We start from the raw sequence: 21,646 nt of genomic DNA, 5'->3' as shown, positions 1-21,646 counted from the left end.
CCTCGGATCCAGTTTGAATGTCTTGAATGTTTTACCTGTTGGAATCAGCTGCTATTCAGGTTGTTGAAGAAGTGTACTGCCATGCCATAATTTTAAGCACGATAAGTCATCTCTATGCATTATAACTGCCCTACATTTCCATGTAAATTGTCTTAACTGTACTAAGTTAGTCATTCTATAGAATGACTTAAGAGAAAATAATTATAATGTAATGTTACTTACTACTTTGTACAGTTATGGACAAGTTGGCTTGAACTGGCAAAGCGATGACCAAGAACTACTGGTGACGCCATGCAGGAACATGAACCGATAGCAAGATAAACACTGGCTCAAGAGTGCAAGCATGTATGCCTGGACCAGCTTAATGGGTTCTAGGGGAGCTAACGGGTGTCTCTTTGTTACACCTTTTATCATTCTTACAGTCTGACCTTGAGCATTTTGTGCTTTCTGCCATTGCAAAATTTATCATGTTTTGCTTCTGTCACTTTTTTCACTATTGTGCCCTCAAAAGTGTTATCACTGCATGGTCATTCTGCTTGAAAAGAGATGCAAGAAGCACTCTCATGCTGGTGTTTACCTCGTTGATTCATGTTCTCGTGGCTGCACAGAGACACCCACAGATATTAGTTCTCACTCCGTCATTTGAGGTTTGCTTGTCCCTAACTGTGTAAATAATGTAATTAATTTTTCTCGTTTTTATGAGGACTTACTCAGCTCATTGAAATGTGGACCTAAAAAAGCATAAACTGTCATGATATCATTAGAAGGTTGTGTAGTTGTATACTGGTGTAAACTAGTCCTGCTTTGTCTTTTTTTTTTTTTTGCCAGTGGCCCTTTGAACTTGACACCTTTCAGAAGAAGGCCATCGCTCACTTGGAAAACCGGGAGTCAGTGTTTGTGGCTGCGCATACTTCAGCGGGCAAGACTGTGGTTGCAGAGTATGCCATTGCGCTCTCTAGACGCCACTTGACAAGGTCTGCATTTAGGCGATCATTACAGTAGTACTCTCTGATCAGACTTGATACTGACTAAAGTTTTTGCTTTGTGAAAAAAAATGTTGCTGTAGGCTTATCCGCTAGTTTCTCCACTAAAAGTTTTTTTTTTTCCAGGACAATCTACACATCTCCTATCAAGGCTCTGTCTAATGAGAAGTACCGTGATTTCAAAGAAACTTTCTCTGACATTGGGCTCATCACTGGTGATGTCCAAATCAACAAGGAGGCATCCTGTCTGATCATGACAACTGAAATTCTCAGGCATGAACCAGCTTTCTTTCAATTTTGACCACTTCTTAATTTCTTTGGTCCTAATATGAAGTTTGTCAATCACAGTGGTGGAAATGCTTCACCTTTTGTGCTAAACTGTGTCGATGCATTAAATTTGCTGCATGCTGGTACGAACAAGAGTGTTTTGGTGAAATTGCGTCAACACTGTGCTCAGGCACTTGGCACATAGGGGGTCGTGGGCGCACATGTTTTTGTGCACTGTGTGCGAGCCCCCTGCATTTCGGGTGCTACATGGGGCTTTTGACATATCGTTTTGAGTAGGGGTGTGCGAATATTGAAATTTTCGAATATGAATCGAATACGAATACGAAGAAAAAGTGGCTTCGAATATCGAATCGAATATCTGGTCATCACAAAAAATATATTCAGAAAAGATAAAAAGCAAGCATTGTTCCTCGTATTTTTTTCAAAATTGTGTATGGCCTTTGCAACTGAAATAAACAAAACTAGATTTCCTGAGCACCGTATTAAAAAAACATGATGTGGGCAGAAATGTATGATACTTAATTGAACAGCATAACAGTATCCAACCTGTAATGTGGTCAAAATGAAATCCATAACATGACAATACTGGAAACAAAAATAACATGATGGCTAGTAAAACCTCATTAATTCGTAAATCAAAGAACCGACAGAAATGCGCGGGTTATTAGAAGGTCGATTTATAAAATGCCCTGCGCCCCCGAAAAAAAAAAAAATGCCGAAAATGCGGTAGTCTTATGAGGCGGCTCTATTGTGCAAACACCTGTAAGCCTGTGACAAGCAGCGAGTTTCTGCGTGCTAGAAGACATCGCGAACGTAAGCGAGATGGGAACGCACATTGACGTTGGAATGGTGAGACTGCTTCTAAAAAGAAAAAAATGACCAGTGACGCGTCAGTCTGCATCTGAAAGTGGCATGGAGCTGAGATTGGACTACTGGCAAATGCGCTAGCCGACAGTCAATTGCCATTGCCACGGGCGAGTGGCGAAGCTCGGAAACCAAAACTACGCGGCCAGTTTATTTTTTTGACCTAGTGACAGGGGCCGTCCGAACGTTGTCACGCATGCTGTTACGCCTACTTAGAGGTGCATGGGTTAAAGTGCACCATGCAATAGGCGGGATTTTTCTGACACCTTGACACGCCCCTTCGGGAGCCTCATGCGAAATTCCGCAAGTAGGCTTTTCCTTATAGCGTAGTTGACCAAAACAAGATGGTGTTGGTCACGCTCAGATAGTTATTAAGGTGACAGAACGAATGCCATGGGTGTGGGCATTAATTATATAACATATTATGGAAGGATAAAAAGATAAACGCGCTTTCGCATTGCAACTGTTAGAAACTGCTCGTCCCCCATCTTGTTCGCATCACATGTGATGTGTGGGAAAGCCCACTTGCAGAATTGTGCACGATGTGAAGCCTAGCGGCATCGGAATGTGATCGGTCCATGCAATAAACGACGGAGAAGAAAGAGAACAGGGCCATTGTATTGTTTTCCTGGAACTTTAAACTCTATATTCAGATAATTTGCCCAGATATTGTGGTTTTACCATAATCGAATTTACGAAAGTCGGCACGGTATACGATCGCTGCCGAGTATTCGGGAATTTTCGAAAATTCTCGAATAAGAATATGAACTGAATATCAAACATATTTGATTCGTGTTCGAAATTTCGAATATTCGCACACCCCTAGTTTTGAGTCTTGCGCACAGAAAGCATCTCTTGTAGAGCACGGCATTGATGTCATTTACCACACATGCGCATGGCACAATCCCACGTGTCTGCAGTGTCCATAACTACGCTCAAGTGGCTTGGGCCTGGACTTGATCTGACGGGTGAACTTGCGTTCTGTCGTTTTCTCTCTTGCTTCAACTTAGTCACATTTTTAATGCATATACATTGGAAACAACACATCCGAAGTCAGTCAGCTATGTATACAAGTGTTCTTGCTTATAAAATAATGTTATTCAAAGCAGGATGTGCTATAATGATTGTTTTATCAAAGGACTCGTGAAGCTGTAAATTGTCAGTGACTACTGGTTTATGCAACTAAGTTCTTTATTTTTTTTGGTTTAAGGAGTAAATGTGCTAAATTTTGTAATGGATGTTTATTTTCTTTGGAATGGTTCTCAAGACAATATACCCTGTTTCATACATAGCAGGCAACGCTACGGAGGCTGCGGAAGTAGTGTGTCTTCCAAATCATATTACTCCACCAAGTATCATTCATCCTTTTCGAAACTTTGGTGAGTGTTTGGACGAATATAAAGAGTGGTATAAAACGAACTGGTAGCATTGAAAATCACAGTCTAAGCACTGAGGTGCTCAGTGAGCTACATTTTGGGCGTGGATTGAGTAAGAATGATTTGCCATACCAACCGCATATCATATTGTCACATGTAGTTCTAGCTTCTCGAAGTCTCGATTAGTCGCCGGACGAAATTGTAGCAAGAGGTAAAACGAAGTCCAGGAGGTGCCAGCCATGCCACTTTAGGTTTGTTGCCACGAAATATGCTTGTGTTCACTGCGGTTGTATGATGAACTACTTTTTGGGTGCAGACTTATCCTGCGCGAACAGGCGTGCTAGTTTTGGCAGTTTTGCCTGCTGTGTATGAAGCATAGTATACATGTGTCATTATGAGGAACTCGTCTATTATGTGGAACTCATATGTGCCTGTTGAATAATTTATAACTGAATTTTTTTCACATGTTTCGGTTTCAACAGCTGAACAGTGGCTATGACATAAAAGAAGAGTCGAGGTCACGTGAGACATACAGAAACTATGATGTAATTGCTGCTTGTTCATTTTTGTCATTCCAGAGTTTGTGGGAATTTAAACGAAGAAAGCAGCAATCATACTGCAGTTTTGGTCTGCCTCATGGGACCTCAACTCGTCTTTTACACCACAGCTGTCATTTGGCTGTCGAAACCGAAACTGGAAAAAAAGAAGCAATGAATTATAAATTATTTGCCACTTGTTGGTGCAATCCACTTGGTTGTCCATGTTTCCTAATGGGCTTTGCACAATTTCAGAGAAAGAACACACACCTAAAATTTGATGTCTCTACTTTAATTGCATTTCTATTTTTGCATCTTTCTGTGGAGTTTATCTGTGGCTTTGAGTTTTCTGTTTTACATATCTGCTGTGAGGTTCCTGGATTTTTATGACAGCAGCTGTTAAAAAGCTACTCAACAGTGATGTCCAGGGGTGTAGGTCTAATGCCTTTGCTCATGGTGCCCTCATTCTCATGCTCACACCCCTATCAGCGCTAGAAAATTGCCATCTGGTATACAATGGGTAGGAAATTGCTTTATTTCCTCGAATAATTTTTGCACTTTTTTTCTTTAAATTAGGGCTTCAAAAGGGGGTATGCAAATTACGCGAAAATTTTCTGAACACGTACTAAAAAACCCTGCAAAGGTCACAATATTCAATATATAGTACTGTATATTGCAGCCTATATGTAGACTCCATCTTGCACCCCTCACTGGCCAAAAGTTGACTCCATATACAGTAAAAGCTCATTAATTCGAACTCGAAGTGGACTGTAAAGTTGTTCGAATTATCGAATGGGCGCTAGAATGAGCGGTTATAGCGCCCCGCCGCACGGGCAGCACCCGAAGCAGTCACAACTAGACTCGTTTTCGCGAGCTAGGTGGTACTACACGTTTGTGGTGGGCGATTCTGAGAATTAAATTCATCTGGTCCTAGTGGCAAACGAAATAAATTGATCGGCCAGTTATGTTCTAGAAACAAGTACTGCAATGCACTTGCGTGAGAAGCGAGCTTTAGTGCTGGAATATAAGTTGCTATTTATGCTCCAAAACATGTTTATTTACGGGGAAGGGCCGTTAAAAGTAATCGGCGAAGTGCATTTGCTTGTTTCTTCTGTTGTGGCATAGTCTTGTCCCCGCTGTCGGACTCATCATTGTCGGCTGTTCTCACCGCTTGTGAGCCCTGTGACATATGCTGGATGCATGCAGCCTCGCTTATATCGGCGTCACTCAAGGTCTCCGTCTCCACACTGCTGTCCATGTAGCTTGCGGCACCAACAAAAGCCGTCGTCGCCCGAACCGCTATGCCAGCCATACTACGTTGTCTACACCACGTGATCGCGACCCAGCGACCGCGGCACAACAAAAACCTGGAACTGCTCGCGCTGAAGCAGCGGCTCGGAAGAGCGCTCCAGTAGCAAAAACCTGCAATGGCATGCACCGGAACGCGAGCTCCATAAAATCTCTGGCAAAATTGGAGTGTGTTTTACTCGCTACGGGTCAACTTCTATCTACGAGGAATGGTGTCAGCCAGTGGCTCCTAGTTCGAATTAACCATAGCGGATGCATACTTGTTCGAATTATTGGGAGTTTTCCCCCATTGAAATACACAGGGCTGGGTCGGAACCCGGGCATCAGTTCGAATTAACCGTAAGTTCGAATTAAGTGTTCAAATTAACAAACTTGTACTGTATAAGACTCGTACGCCCCGCCCCGCCCCATGTTGTATGGTTCCCCGCGGGATGGCATGACGGCACGTGCGCAACTCAAACCAATAAACACGCAACGATACAGTCGCGTAGCCAGCAGTGGGAGGCAAAGGAGGTAATAGGCGATAAAATGACGCACTCACATGTAGCCCAGCTAACTAGCAGCAAACTGAACAGCAAACGGTTCGGGAGTTTCGGGTTCGGGCGTGTGCACAACTATTCGTCCAAGAAAGTGGCCGCCTGCGCGAGCGAGCTGGTTAAACGGTGCACAATTCATGCCCTTGCCACTTGCACCTTTTGCAACCACACAAGGCGACGCGGTCGAGCTGATCTTCCCAAGCCTGTCTTGCACTCGCCCGTGTATATGCTGGTGGTCTGGTGCAGCAGAGCGCGCAAAATATATGAGTAAAAGTTTTTTTTTTTCAAGATGAAGAAAGACAGTGTCATTGCTAAGGTACCTTCACGTCGCTCTTGTGAAAATCTCGCCTGCCGCGTAAATACGTTCCCTGTAGCAAAAGAACTGGATTCACGCAGTCAGATTCACGCAGTGTCCATCCGTCACATGCCCGCCGGTTACGCCGCAAGTGCACTGTGGTCAACTGGGATAGTTTCCCCACTGTTCTCCAAGGTCTCCCTGCGGAGTAGTCACCATTGCTTGTTGACCGCATACAACAGGGCTATAACCTCCACCTTCTTGACAACCTCCAACTTCTTGACATCATTAACAAAGTATGGCTAAGCGGCTCTGTTCCTGAGACCTGGAAATTGGCCACTGTGATCCAAATTCCAAAACCAGGGAAGCCGCCTACAGACCTTGGCAACTTCCAGTCTATTTCCCTAACATCAGCGCTGTGCAAGCTGATAGAGAAAATGTTAGCCACACGGCTGTCATGGTGGCTGGAGCACCATGGTTTCTACCACCTTGCCCAAATTGGCTTCTGTCCATTCATTGGTACCAAAGATGGTTTGGCTGTCCTCCCGGTGTCGCAAGTTCTGCATCAACCCACAGCCACAGTGTACGTACAGTTCTCACCATGGATATCAGAAAGGCTTACAATAACATAAGTCATGCTGCCATTTTGCATTCTATTGGCATGCTGCATTTCACTCTTCGAGTATGCAATTTTATAAAATCCTTCCTTGAAGGCAGACGATTTGCCGTACGCCTCAGTGTTGACTCCATAGGATCATTTGTCTCTGTTCGCGGTGTACCTTAACGCTCGGTACTGTCACCAACACTGTTCAATACTATTGCCTTTATTCCTCTTGCATGGCGCTCACATGATGTCCCTGACGCTAAGTTCTTACTGTACTCCGATGATATCATGGTATGGAGCGCTCATCATGACCTGCTAACTCAAGCGGCGGCCCTACAGTCAGCCTTAGACAATACTGCCAATTATGCTATGTCTGTCAGCCTACAGCTTTCCGTGAGCAAAACTACGCTCATGTCAGTGGCCAACCGCTGAAGACGCCGTAAACACGCTGCCACGCCAATCCGTCTCCAACTATCTGGAACCCCACTTAAGAACCTTCGACATTGAAAATTCTGGGATTGTCGATACATCAGTCGGGAAGGGGTACTGCCTGGCTTTCTCAGGCTAAAAAGCAGGCGTTGCAGACTTTGGGCCTAATCAAACGTATTGCTCCCAAAACCAGCGGCGTTGGCTCCCATGTCACACAACATTTGGTGAAAGCGGTTTTGCAACCGCGCCTCATTTACCAAGCACAGTTCCAACACTTAACCAGAGCTCAGTGGGATCGTCTGGAAGTCGTCAATTGAGAGGCTATGAGAACTATCACTTGCCTTCCACGCATCACACCGATCGCAGCACTTCAAGAAAATGCTCACCTAAATACCCTTGATGAGCTTGTGCAACAGCGCCGTGATGCTCGTAGCCTTAAGGCCACCCTTTTGCATTCACCGCGAGCACTCCGGACCTTTGCTTCATCCCGCACTATGCAGTCGCTGTTACCCTCAGCTCTTCCTCCATGGGACTTTGTCCAGCTGAGCGACAACAAACCTACTGATCTACATCACCCAACCTCACCTTATGCGGCATCGTCCCTGTGCGAGCAAATCGCGGAACAAGATATCCACCTACCCCGTGGCTCAATCATTATATATGTAGATGCCAGCATCCAGGGCTGTGAAACGACTGCAGTTTACTGTCCCTGCAAGCCTGCACTTCACAAGACGGCCAGGTTTCGAATTGCTGAGCCTCCATCCTTCTGTGCTGAGCTGGTTGCTATACATCTGGTTACTCTGTAGCTGCAGTTACCTTGCGTCCTACAGCTCACTCCGCACTGACAACCTTCAAGCAACATGTCTACTCCGATGCGTCAGTCGCAGCCCAGAAATCTGCCAGAATATACATCGTTTGGCAGCTCGCATCCTGCAAGCCATTCGAATTGAGTGGGTCCCACATGACCTGCTGAGTTCACAAAGCTCTACAGATTCTGCAACCCACTTGGCGACACTACCCACATCAATGCCTCAGTTACTCAGCATGGATGATGCTACCTTCCTTCTCACAAGAAAGGAACACCTCCGGCGCCGTACACGTGCTCTGGTCCCTCTGTGTGCGATAGCCTTTCCCCGCGGCCTTACCCGTGCAGAGGAGGTTGTGCTCCTGAGGATCCGGGTCAGGGTTGCCCTCACTCCTGCCGTAACTTGGACGTGGCCTCAATTTCGCCACTTATATCCCCGCCTAGGGTGTCCAAGTCTGCAGCTCGCAAGATACTGAGGCTGACATTGACCACTTGTTGTGGGTTTGCCCGGTGCTGAAGCCAACGAGAATTCGCCACCTGGCAGCAGCGGGTCTCCCGCCGGACAGCCCGTCCTCATATATTGCTTGGATGCAGGGGCCACACCATCGCTCTCTCCTCGCCTTCATTAGATCGGCCCACCTTTTCTCCTTCATTTAACACCGACCCACTCTTTTCTTTCTACCTTCCTAACTCCCCTTATGCGCTGAGGTAATAAATAACGTTACCAAAAAAAAGTTTGTTTTTTTAAATCCGGGTAAAATGTTGGGGGTGCACAAAATTTTGCGCAGGGTCATATTACGCAAGTAAATACAGTAACTCTTCAAAGTTCTTCTGAGGTGTTTGTACACTAGTTACACACTAGTTACACATAAGATGGCAGTGACAGCATAAGTATATTCAACAAGAAATAAGGGAAAAAAGCATAGCGGATACAATTGCATCTTAAACAGCTGTAATTGTGCTGTACAGAAACATTAACTTCTTTTTATCTGCTTCCATAGTTGTGCTGCACTAATATCACAGACTGTCAGTTCAACGTTGTTAAAGTTGGCCAGTTGTGCTGTGCATCAAGAGGCTCAGCTTTTGAGCCACAGTTTTGGTCCAGGCTCACTGCACAGTCTTTTACTGTGGAAGCACTATTCTGATGGGTAAACCCAGAGCAAGATCTTTCGATGTTTGTCAATTTGTGCCAAGTATCTTGCGATTTTTGTGGGTTTACGCCAAATGAAATAAATAAAAACAAATGAAACAAATATTGCCGCGACTGGAATTCGAACCTGCGGTGGCGCGAACAGATCAGCTTCGCTAGCCAGTGCGGGAGAGCAGCAGGCGATCGCCGTAGCCGAGCACACCTCGTGTTAAACTGCAACACACTCTCGCGCTGTGCTCTGCACATTGTCGTCTTCATAAACTTCGTTGTCTTCATCAGCAAAGGCACAGACAGAGAATTCTCTGTCTTCATTGTCATCGTTATCATTCGTGCAATTCTTCTTTCGCATGTTTTGAGAATTTAGTAAAAAATTGTCATTTTTTACATTAACATTTGCATCATGATACCCACAGGTGTTGCTGCAGTATACGTTATGTGATGACAGAAGTGGCCCATAAGTTGTTGCGCTTCTGGTCAAGTGTTTAAAGAGCTTTCAGGAGCTGTCTTAATGTTCAGTAATAAAAATCCATGATAGGGCTGTCACAAAATGTAGGGAAGCTGTACGAAATTGTTGCCTGCTGCTAAACCTACTTCATCGACAAGTTGCACCGATTTTGGTGGCTTCCAGTTAAAACCAATTAAGTTTGTTGTGGATCTTTTAGCACCACGCTTAAGCTATATCTTGAACTTGCCGCTCACATCAGGTATATTTCCTGCACGAATGAAATATGCTAAAGTAACTGTTATATTCAAAGTAGGTGATAAAAATAAATTGACAAACTATAGGCAAATTTCTATCCTTGCTGTGTTTTCAAAGGCTCTTGAAAAAGTAATGCTTAAGAGAATCGATGTGTTCTTTTTGAAACATGCCTTAATAAATACCAGTCAGTTTGGATTTCGAAAGGGCAAGTTCACGGAATCTGCTTTACTTTTTCAAAAGGAAATTATTTTGAATAATATTGAAACTTTTTAAAACTTGACTCTTGGTATTTTCGACGGTTTTACAAAAGCTTTCGACCTTCTTAATCATGAAATACTACCCTGTAAACTTGAAAGCTATGGTGTCCATGGTTTCTCCCTTCAATTTCTTCATTCTTACTTAAACAGGCGTCAACAGGTCATTTCAGTGGATAATCTGAAGTCTCTTTCCCTTTTGATTCAATTTAATGTCCAGCAAGGTAGCCTTCTCGGTCCATTCCTCTTTAATGTCTATGCTAATGGTATCACATCCATAGCCCATAATATAAGCTGTATTCAGTACACCGATGACACAAGTTTTTTTCTTAGTGGCTCCTCTGCCAATGAACTAATCAATAGAGGAAATCTGGTTCTTTCTGCTCTCCATAAATGCTCCAAAGCTTTTGGTTTAGTAGTTAATTCTAGCAAGACCAAACCTGTCTTTTTTCGACTTTAGCCTGGATGTTAGTTTAAACAATACCCTGCAGCTAGAAAATAACATCGTTGAAATTGTGGACAAGTTTAAATCGCTCGGCGTTGTTTTTGACTCTTGCATCAGATGTTCTGACCATATAATGCATATCGAAAGTAAGCTTACTAGATCTGTAGAGTTCCTCTCGAGACTTCGGAACGAAGTTTCCCCAAAGCACAAGCTTCTTATTTATCACGCTTTATTTCCGTCGTACATAACTATTGTCATCTTGTTTGGGGTACAACATCCAGAACAGATCTAAATATCATACTTGGTCTCCAAAAGAAAGCAGCTAGACTAATCGCTGGCGCAGGTTACACTGCCCACACGGAAACTTTATTTTCACAATATAGGGTTCACCTTGTGCATACCACGTTTGAGTATCGCTTGTTGCACTGCCTTAGGTTCTCAACACAATGCTCATCTGACTTCCTGAAGAATCTTGCTGGACGTAAGCCATATGAGAAACGCTTTCATACCAGAAGCAAACAAATATGGGATGTTCCTCGAACTAGGACGTTATTTGGAAATCAGAGCCTTCGTTTCGTTTTACCATACACACTAAATAATCACAGCATAAACAACCCAAACATCTTTACCGCCCCCATTAAGGACTTTAAGTTATATTTCATCAATGCCGCACACTCTTTCTGTTCTTTGCCTAGGTGAGCTTTGTCATGAGTACTCACTATTTTTTAGGTTCAGCCATGTTGCCACCATTAATTACTGTCTTATTCTAGTTTGTTTGTTTCATAAGCGCAAGTATTTCTCCTATTTTCGCTGTTTTCCATACTACATAATTTCATTCTGTATATGTATGTTTGCCTTGAATGTGCACATGTTCTGCTGTTCTGCCTTCACGGGGCCTAGAGCATCCTTCAAGCTACCCTTGTGACTTTTCGCCCGAGGCCCATTTCCTGTATGTCTGGAAATAAACTTTCAATTCAATTCAATAACGCTCGTAACCATTCCAATAACTGCAAGCAATCGTCATTCTCGTGCAGTGATTGGTCTGGCTGCTCAGGCCGTCTGAATAAGTCTAATCTATATTTGGTGCTGGCTCGTCGCAGGTTGCATGCTGTGTAGGTTTCTTTGTGGCTGGCATAGGTGTTTCAAACCTTCAGTCTGTTTGGCTCATTGTACACTTAGCGTGTGACTGTTTTGCTTTATACCACTCCTTTTTTCTATTTTCACTTGCAGATCTATGCTTTACAACCAGTCTAAGGTAGTGGCTGATTTGGAATGGGTAATATTTGATGAATGCCATTACATCAACGACCTTGATGTGAGTTTATCTTTTTTTTTTTTTGTAACAGTGTGCCCTAAGAGCTATGCCTTGATTTCTGAGACTATGTTAGGTTGACCTATATTGATGAGAAAAAATAAGCTTCTTTGGCTTTAATCATGCATGGTCATTTTTGCTAGTGTTTGGTAACCTCTTAGGGCATAAAAATATATTTTAGCATGTGACTTGCTCAGTTACTGCCTTCTCTCAAAACCGACCTGTACCATTGTCTGGTCTCTGAGGCTATAGAAATCTAGACTAGCATGCTATTTGTTCAGGTAGCTTTTCTGGCTGCTTAAGATGCTGCAAAGAGAAATCATGACACCTTTTTCAAACTTTACGAGCCATAATGCGTGATCCTTTCTCTGCCACACATGGGCTAACTTGAGTGCACCTTCATGCACATCCCATAGTGATCATACCCAAATGTGTACTTTCTGTACTTATGCTAGGAGAATAATGCAAACGTGTCATGCCATCTGTACAGGTACAGCCTGCAAGTTAAAGTTAAGGCATGGGCAGCAGATTTATGTCATTGGTCAGTGGAACCTCTGTGCTCCATCACTTTCTCTCTTATGCAGCCATAGTGAGTAAGCAGGGCTTGTCTGTGTGCCATTTAATGGGTGAAGAAATTCATGAACCTTTGATGAATTCTGACATCGACTTGAGGCAGAGTATGTCTGTTGATACAAGCAATGTGAAACATCCACTGAATAGGCATGTGAGAAAGCCTGGCAGGGAATGAAGCCGGAGTTGGAAAGTAGCTTGGCATTGAAGGAGTTAATACTGCAAATTGCTTATCTTAAAAAGTTTTTTCAAGTCATCTTGTCTAAGAGCACCGCCTTTTGAGGAAATACTAATTTATTAGGCAGGCATGCGCTTTCTTTATGTGCTATAAATTTTATGTCTCTCTCACTGCAGCGTGGGGTTGTTTGGGAAGAAGTACTAATCATGCTGCCAAGTCATGTTGGGCTCGTTCTGCTCAGTGCCACTGTCCCAAATGCATTGAGCCTTGCCAATTGGATTGGGTGCGTGTTTGCATTAGCACTATGTTTGTGTTTTTTCTTCTTTTTGAGAGATGTGAAGTCAAGTTTTCAGAGTGCTCTTGCTTCAGTGTGTCTCTCTTTTTTGAAAACTAGTATATTAGCCTTATATGCTTGAAAACACCAGAGGTTGGAAATAAGAGATGTAAATAGCAAATTTTGTGTTAATTTGGGTATCTTACCTCATATTGAATTTGCTGAACATTTGAGGCTAGAGATACTTTATATGAATTAGATGTTGAAGTGAGCATCTTACTTATTCTTATCTCTTGTTCAAGAAAATACAGTACAGCTTCGATTACACGACTTTCAGGGTACCGCATGAAACTTTCGTATAATCCAGGTGTCGTATAATTGAAAATCTGGCACAAGTGACGCATTCGTGTAATAAACACGTCCGCTACTCTGGGTTACAAAAATTAAGTTCTTTTTCCCACGCATTATAAACGTGCCCATTTTCGTTCCGCGATAATTAGTTCTGAGAAGTTCGGCTTTAGGCAAGGCATGCGTGCGCTCCCAAGACTCCCTGCGCGTTAAGGAGACATCACAAACGCCTAGAAAGAATGATTTCAATGGCGCACCAAAAATATGGCTGCTATGACTCTTCAAAGACGTTTTGCGGCGCACAGTACGACCATGCCAGCGAAATGTCTTTCTGTTCCTCTAGAACCGCTTTTACTCCACGGCAGCTGGCAGTTGTGCCTGTATTAGGAATTCACATCATAAGGGAAAAACGAAAACATGATGTTCGCCTGCGGCATGAATGTGTCACCGGCGAGCTTTCAGCAGCGATGTGCGGCCTGCATGGTGACAGTGTGACACTCGCTCCTGGCTAGCTCGGTGTTGCTAGGCTTAACATTCTCTGCACTGAAGCCGCAGCGGAAAGCTTTTTCGAACTAACTGCCCATAGCCATAGAAATGTCTAATCTTGTTACCGCTTCTACAATAACTTTATGCTGGTATGAACTTAAAGCTGATTTTTCTAACATCTTCGTCAACGAAGTGTGCGAAAACGGGCCAGGCAAGCCGCCTCGCACCAATGACCGCGGGTCGCACACGCGGAGTTCGAGTCTAAGCTGTTGGCAGGGCCGTCATTACAGGCCATCATGTGCTTGACCCATCGGTGCACATCTCAGTCTCTTGATTTCAACAATGCTGATTCTTGGGCTAGTTGGTACTGTTCATTCATAATGGCAAAAGCCTTTAGCGCAAAAAACGAGGACGTGAGAGGTGCTGTCCCGTCTTCCTCTCACGTCCTCGTTTTTTGCGCTAAAGGCTTTTGCCATCTTGATTTCAACCTGGAATCATCTTTGTTGATATCACGTCTGCCATTAAAGTGCTCTTTGAGTGTCTCTCATTCCGGATGGTTCCCGCTGACTGTCGTACGAAGCGGGGCGTGGATATTTTTGCGTCTTATAATTGAGGATTTTAAAGCATTATCCCTATGGGAGATTTGCTGGGTCTGTGCCAATTCGTCGTAAAATTCGGGTCGTCGCATGAACGGGGGACACATAATCGGGGTTCCACTGTATGTCATTTTCAGCCTGGTAATGAATTTTTTTTTTCATGCTTCAAAAACTTTTATTCATGAGTTTCCTTTCTTTGCTGGTCCAGGCGTATAAAGCAGCGCAAGCTGTACGTCATTTGTACATCAAAGCGCCCTGTGCCTTTGGAACATCACCTCTATTTCAACCAAGAGACTTTCCTTGTTCTGGACGCCAGCAGCAAGTTCCAGACAGCTAGGTTGGTGGCACATTTGTTTTATTCCTGTCATAAAGTTGAGGAGTTCTATGCTAGATTTTGCTTGCGCCGTGAGTCTGACATGTGCCTTGTACCTTCTGTTCTGAAGCTACATGAAGGCCTGTGCAAGGCGGAAAGACACATTGAAGATAACTAAGACACACGATGTGAGTCTTCCCTTTTTTTGCTGTTGTATATATATCATACTTTTGTGTAGCATAAAGCAAACTTAGAACTAAGCATTGTGAATGTTACTTAGAATGTACCCTCAGTATATAACAGATGAGTGCATTTTCTGTGCTAATATGAAACTCCTTTGAGGCGCAGTAAGAATGATGCCTTGCTGAGTCACTCAGGACATGAACTCCAAATCATGATCAATGAGTTAGACAGGCAGAGCAGAATGGTGGGTCTAAAAATTAACATGCAGAAAACCAAAGTAATGTTCAGCTGTCTAGGAAAGGAATGGCAGTTCACAATTGGCAGCGAGGTGCTGGATGTGGTAAGGGAATACGTCTACTTAGGGCAGGTAGTGACCACTGATCTGGGTCGTGAGGTGGAAATAACTAGAAGAATAAGAATGGGATGGAACGCATATGGCAGGTTCTCTCAGGTCATGAATGGCAGTTTGCCTATATCTCTGAACAGAAAACTATACAACATCTGCATTTTACCAGTACTCACCTATGGGGCAGACGCATGGAGGCTAACGAAAAGAGTTCAGCTCAAGTTAAGGGTAATGTAGCGAGCTATGGAAAGAAAAATGATAGGTGTAACGTTAAGAGACCAAAAACGGGCAGAGTGGGTGAGGGATCAAATGCGGGATGAGGACATCCTAGTCGAATCAAGAGGAAGAAATGGCCTTAGGCAGGGCATGTAATGTACTTCTGCATGTAATGTGAAGGCAAGATAACCGTTGGTCATCAAGGGTAACAGAGTGGGTTCCAAGAGAAGGCAAGCGTAGCAGGGGCCGGCAGAAAGTTTGGTGGGCAGATGAGTAAGAAGTTTGCGGTCATATGGTGGGCGCAGCTGGTGAAGGACAGGGTTAATTGGAGAGACATGGGCGAGGCCCAGTAAAGAGCATGATGCGTTCGACAGCAACTAAGGTTTATACATCAGTGTGGGGTCGCACGGTGAGGCTTGTTTGTTAGTACAACATTTCATTGCTGAGTGTTGTCTTTTAGTCTTATGCAGCATTCTGTGCTGATTTTAGATTATAATCTGCCTCTTGTCGATCAATCCTCAGGTGTACAACATCCTAGCTGCGTTCGGTAGAAATAATCCGGTTGACATAGTTTTGTGCCACTGCCATAGTCAATGTGGGCAGAGTCACAAAAAATGACAGCTTTGGTGGCACATATTCACGCACAGTTAACACAGTGAACAGGAGCTCCATGTGAGTGGCAAAAGCACCTGTACAGTGTGATGATGCAACAGGAAAAGTAGACGTGTGCTGTTCAGAGACGCAATGTGTAATGAATGAAGGCAGCAGGGTAGCAGACAACACAACACATGGCAAGAAAGCGTGGTGTCGGTTGTCAGTGCTGGTGTTTAGTGCTTTGGCACTTTGGTGATGCAAACAGTAGAAATGTGTGGGTGTCAAGTTATGGTCACGAAGTCAATACGAATAATAAAAACAGGTTCCAAATCATATCCACAATTTTTGAATATAAATACAGGAGCTTAAATTAAAAACAAATGCTTTTTCACAGAACACAGCTATGAAAAAAATACATGCACTGAGTTGAGTTTCCCCCTTCAGGTGGTGATGAGAGGAAACACCTTGTTGATGATGAAATCGGGGTTTTTTGATGACCCGTTTGTTCTAAGGTTCCAAGCAGCACTGGGCACACACACACACAGCCTCAATTCGTTCCGTGCACACAAGGTTAGGACACCAATCTGCACATTCCAGAACTTGCCATGTCCGTTCTCTGTATGCCAACTGCCAAGCTAGCCCCTAGCCTTCACTTCTTATCGTGACCACCACAGCAAGCAAAATAGTTACACACAAAATTACATCTACTGGTTACTTACACATGCAAACATTGAGCACTCGGAGAACTCGCATGCTTCAATCTTCAATCTTCAGCGCCCGGCTGGGACGCTGTCTCACTGGTGCCGACCGGTCACAAGAAAGGACAACTCCCGCACCCCATTTGCAAGCGCCTCTGCATTTCGGTAATAAACCTACAAAGGCCTGGCAGTGTGGGGATGGTCGAACGATCCGGCCATACAAAGACTCTGAAATGACAGCGCCGTTGCTTGTCAAGTTGTCCTCCTTTGGCAGCAATCGGCAATCTGGCGCGCCCGATGACCGTTTTTGATTTCTAATGCGTGGTGCGCGACCACTTAGCCCTATTGCCGCCTGCCAGGTACTCTCCTTTTGGGGCGGCGCTCCAGCCTCTTCAGAAATCTTTTACGTCGCGATTTCGCTCGCACCTCTTTTTTCTTGCACTCTGCTGTTCCCACTGAATAACGTGCTACGGCGCTTCCCGCCTGCCGCTGCCTATCCACAACGTGAACGCCTCTTGGCCGAGAAGCACGCCTTCACCTTGCCCTTCCTGTTGCTATCGTCTGAATCACCCGCAGGTGTAGTCTGAGAGGACTCGGCTTTCTTGCGTTTAGGGTACACTCGGCGGCGACGACTCTTTCTAGGTGTCCGATGGTTTTCTGCGTGCGCTTCCTTTGTTCCAGAATCATGCATGGAAACCGTCGCTGAATCTTCACGCAGCTCTTTGCGGTCGCCCGGCGCGCTCAACGTGTCTGCCAATACCGCTGTCCTAGTTGGCGCAACCAGCGTTCTTTGTATCGACAGCTCGACCGACACGAGCAGCGTGTCCTCAGCTGCCAGTGATGACCTATGGGCCACCTCGGCGACAACTTCATCGGAACCTGCTGTTGCCTTTAAAGTTTGTCGTGCGCTTTCGCAGTTCTGGGGAACTAATCTGCCAGGGACAGCGACGTCAGACTCAGAATTAACATCTCTTAATTCCGGCCTCGCTCTCTGTGTTTCCAGCACCTGTGCTTTTTCTGTCTATCTGGCTTGTTCTCGTGCTATATGCTCCGAATGAAGACGAAACGTTTCGCGCTTCAGTTCAAGCGATTGCCTCTCTACTTCTGCGATCTGCAACCGCAGTTGCAGCATCGTTAACCGCGTCGATGTCGCCTCTGGTGCACCGCTCTTCTGACCTCCGCCCATATGGCCCGCGGCCACCAATTGGTCCTTTTCTGGCATAGGGGCCAGCACTGTTTTCAATTCATTTGCATAATCGCCCAACCACTGTCCATGCTGCGCATCTGCTAGTGGCGGAAGCGGCATTTGCATCAATTTTATTTCTTTAAGCTCAATTTGGAGCTTCAACTTTTCAATTTCAAACATTTGAGTCCTGTGCTCCTTTTCTTTCCACAAAGCTTGCGTCATGTTTCCTAGTGCCTGCTCTGTTGACGCGAGTTGCTCGAAATGCTATAGACCGTTCCCCCTTGCGGCATCCATCCCTGCATCAGTCATTTCAATGCTACCGTATAGCGTATGACTATAACACAGACATGGCAATTTCGGAGAAAGCAGGAAGGTGTCCTACATCTTTCGACGCTCCGACGACCGCAGCACTGTCGATCTCAGCGTGATGACAGTGGGCTCCCGGGAAGGTAGACGCCCACGAGTTGATCCTGCTCCCGCAGCAGCTCACCGCTTCGGACCTCGCTTCACTTGGTCGCCTGGTTACTTTTTAGTAGCTCGCTGACTCGAACCCTTTTAAAGTGGACGCCTGGTTCTTTTCAGCAGCTCGCTGACTCAAACCCTCGATGGCTTGTCGTTGCCCGGCTCCTTCAGCTCCTCGCTGACTTGAGCCTCCAACGTCCTCTCGTACTCGACCTGTGATCCTGAAGCTCTCGACGTCGTCTTTCGACACAGCTTCACGTTTTCTCCTTTAGGACAAACAGCTTGTCCACCAACTTGTTCTTCTCACCTTCTGTCCAATGCCTCTAGTAGAAAGAAGTTGCGATCCTGTCTCGACTGCGCCAGTTGAGTTTCCCCCTTCAGGTGGTGATGGGAGGAAACACCTTGTTGATGATGAAATTGGGGTTTCTTGATGACCCGTTTGTTCTAACTCGCAAACATTCACATTACTCGAAGAAAGGAGAAGGTTAACTATTTATTTACTACATAAATAAAACGAGAAGAAACAAAGCAAGGAGAAAACTATTTACATGACTCAACCGTTGATCAGACGTATTCAGCCCTCATTCAAGCCAGTGCTTGTTTTTAAACCCTCTGTCTCCGCCCCTAGCGGGGACAGCCACCAATAAGATTACAAGCGACTCACCTTGCCAATCAGTGGTCAGGGAAAGGAAAATAAGGTTTCCGCCAACTAATCACAGATTGGGGAAAGAGTGCTGATTAAACATTTGGGAAAGGAGAGGTTTAAATCAAATACACAAACAGCACAAACGCGACCACCCTCTCCCATGGCCCAGCCGTTACCACTTTCCTCTCTCTGTCGCACACGCGACAAACATTGCCGGGGAAACGATCCCTGAAGTGTTTACAGAACACACCGCAAGAGACGAACACAGTCGTTACGGGAATAGTGGGTTTCCGGTCACTCGGCTAATACTCAGCCATATCTCGTGCGCCCCCGAAACCTCGTCAATCCCTTAACAATGAACACATGTCGACAGCTGTACATGGTTAGGCTAGTAAACAAAGGCGTCCGCCGCACGAAGGGTAGGCAGGGACGGGACGGGCCCCTTTGTTGGCGACTTCTGACCCCACTGCTGCAGCCTTCCTTGCGAACACAAGGCCAACGAGTTCGTGGAAAGGTCAGCGAACTCCACACGCTGCCAATAAGTTTTATTTTACTTGTCGTCAGCATAGTTTATTTCTCTAGTAAGGTCTGCCCGGCATTGAAAATAAGGAAGGGAATTGCATATGTAGCACTAATCGTAATAAACTTTATTTTATAGAAAAACACAGTGAAACCTCGTTAATGTGTATTCGCAGTCGTGCCTTCATGGCTGTTTGCTATGTTAATTGTAAAGGATTTATAGGAACATTAACAAGAACGTTGTCAGCATCTTGAATGCTTTATTGGGCACTTTTAAGCTGCCAGTAGATTTTTTTTGCAGTGACAGATTCATTACTTGTTAGGGATGTTATCTTTCCACTACAAGCTGTCCAAGAAAGGAATGTAAAATTAACTGTTATATAGATTACAATGTTTGTAATGCTGCACGATATAGTTAATACTACAATGTTTGTAATGCTGCACGATATAGTTAATACTGATATCTGTAAAATAAATTTACAGATTTAGTAAAACAAAGAAACAGGAAAATTTGTCACTCAAGGTATTAATGTGCCTCTGTGTCTAATGATTTACGTTTTCTTCTGTGTGTCCATGCTTCCTAGGACAAGACCCGATACCAGGGACTGATCCAGCACCTGCGCAGGGCGGACCGGCTGCCTGCCATATGCTTTACTTTCTCGCGGCGTCGCTGTGATGAAAATGCCCAGCTACTTCAGTCGCTCGACCTAACCACAGCTGAGGAGAAGGGGGCTGTGCGACGCTTTCTTCAAAGCAGTGTCATAGCCCGGCTTAGCCGGGCTGACCAGCGGCTACCCCAGCTGTGCTCCATGCGTGCACTCCTGGAGGCTGGCTTTGGTGTGCACCACAGTGGTGTGCTTCCCATTCTCAAAGAGGCCGTTGAGATGCTCTTTCAGCGTGGTCTCGTGAAGGTCAGTGTGGCAGATGCATACCATTATGGTCTCGTGCTTGAAGCTGAGTGGGACCCTGCACATTAGAAGCGGGTTTGGTTTGGAGAAAATATTGAGTAAAACAGCAGCAAAAGTGTGGGCAACAAAATGATGGCTTTGCTATGCTTCTTTGTTTGGGGATTCACTTCAGCCTTTTATTTTTAATATGGTGTGTGAGGTAAAGAGCACAGAACTTTAGTGTGTGAGCTGGGATTGTGGTCGGTATTTTTTTCTTTTCTGACATGAAAAGGCATAGCTAGCTCACTGTTACAGCAATTGTGTTGATATTGGTTTAAAATGATGACAATTTCAACACTTTCTTTTTTTCTGATCCTTGTGCATTCAGTTATCTATGTTTGGAAGATTCATGGTAGTGGCAGGAAAGTTTTAACATCAAGGGATGGAAGTGCTTAGACAGTTTCCTTTTCCTGTGCTACTTTTTGCCTGTCAGCCGAAAAAGGCAAATTTTACTGAAATACAATTTCGAACTAGGAAGACTGCTGAACTTTGTGATAGATTTTATGCATTTCAGTCATATGTAGCCCAATTCATCGAGTTTGTAAAGTTCTTAACTGTGACTGTAACTCTTTATTCGGGGGATGGCTGGGGCATGACTTCCTTTCACGTTCGTGCATGATGACCACATCATTGACCACAAAGAGCAGAACACACACACGTTAAGTATAAGCCATCAGGAAAATGTTTGTTTGGGGTCTTCTGGACAATTGGCCTCCCTTGGCAGCATAGGCAGGTGACAAACACAGACAAGTGGGGGAGTTGAACAGACAGCTTGACAGACTTCTTCGAAGCCCAGCAGCAGAACAAAATAAGGACAAAGACAGAAGGGAATGAGCAGTTAATGAGCTAGTTGGTTGTTGATGGAGGACCAGCAGCAAAACAAATTGAGGATCAAAACAAAAGGAACGAGTGGACAAGTCCATCTGCTAGTTCCTTCTTTGTGTGCATTCCAACTCGGGTACGAGCACTGGTAATGCAATTTTCAGTCATCAAGTGACTTCAGAGAAGATGGATGAGGGTAGGGCAGGGTTCATGCTTTACCATTGCTGCTCTTATGAAGGCTTGGTCATTCGGCAGTACACTTGTGGCAGTTTTCAGGCAATAATACCTACAGTTTGGATGGCTGTAAGTTGTAGTGAGGCAGGCCTGTTGGCTGACGTTACTGACAAAACCAAGTATGGGGCTGTGGGCCAAGCGAT

At 44.7% G+C, this 21,646-nt stretch overlaps 1 protein-coding gene and 1 long non-coding RNA gene across 5 annotated transcripts in view; one reads left to right on the top strand and one right to left on the bottom strand.

Annotated features, from left to right (window-relative positions):
* The window catches only part of LOC144115242 (superkiller complex protein 2-like), a 121,360-nt gene that overhangs the window by 37,716 nt on the left and 61,998 nt on the right, over positions 1-21,646 (top strand). For all 3 annotated transcript variants that reach the window (XR_013311312.1, XM_077649534.1, XM_077649533.1), the window contains exons 9-15: positions 829-974; positions 1,110-1,256; positions 11,804-11,888; positions 12,810-12,916; positions 14,546-14,674; positions 14,781-14,838; positions 20,085-20,411. Coding sequence is in view for 2 of the 3 variants with exons in the window: in XM_077649534.1 (XP_077505660.1) it covers positions 829-974; positions 1,110-1,256; positions 11,804-11,888; positions 12,810-12,916; positions 14,546-14,674; positions 14,781-14,838; positions 20,085-20,411 (999 nt within the window). In the remaining variant the exon portion in view is untranslated. The remainder of the gene's footprint in view (positions 1-828; positions 975-1,109; positions 1,257-11,803; positions 11,889-12,809; positions 12,917-14,545; positions 14,675-14,780; positions 14,839-20,084; positions 20,412-21,646) is intronic.
* Positions 20,328-21,646, bottom strand: part of LOC144115243 (uncharacterized) — a 36,179-nt gene continuing 34,860 nt past the window's right edge. For both annotated transcript variants that reach the window (XR_013311319.1, XR_013311315.1), the window contains exon 3: positions 20,328-20,466. This is a non-coding gene — a long non-coding RNA (uncharacterized LOC144115243). The remainder of the gene's footprint in view (positions 20,467-21,646) is intronic.

Source organism: Amblyomma americanum, chromosome 1 (genome assembly GCF_052857255.1).
Source record: "Amblyomma americanum isolate KBUSLIRL-KWMA chromosome 1, ASM5285725v1, whole genome shotgun sequence".
NCBI classification, from domain to species: Eukaryota; Metazoa; Arthropoda; class Arachnida; order Ixodida; family Ixodidae; genus Amblyomma; species Amblyomma americanum.
This window is presented reverse-complemented; position numbering and strand designations above follow the sequence as displayed.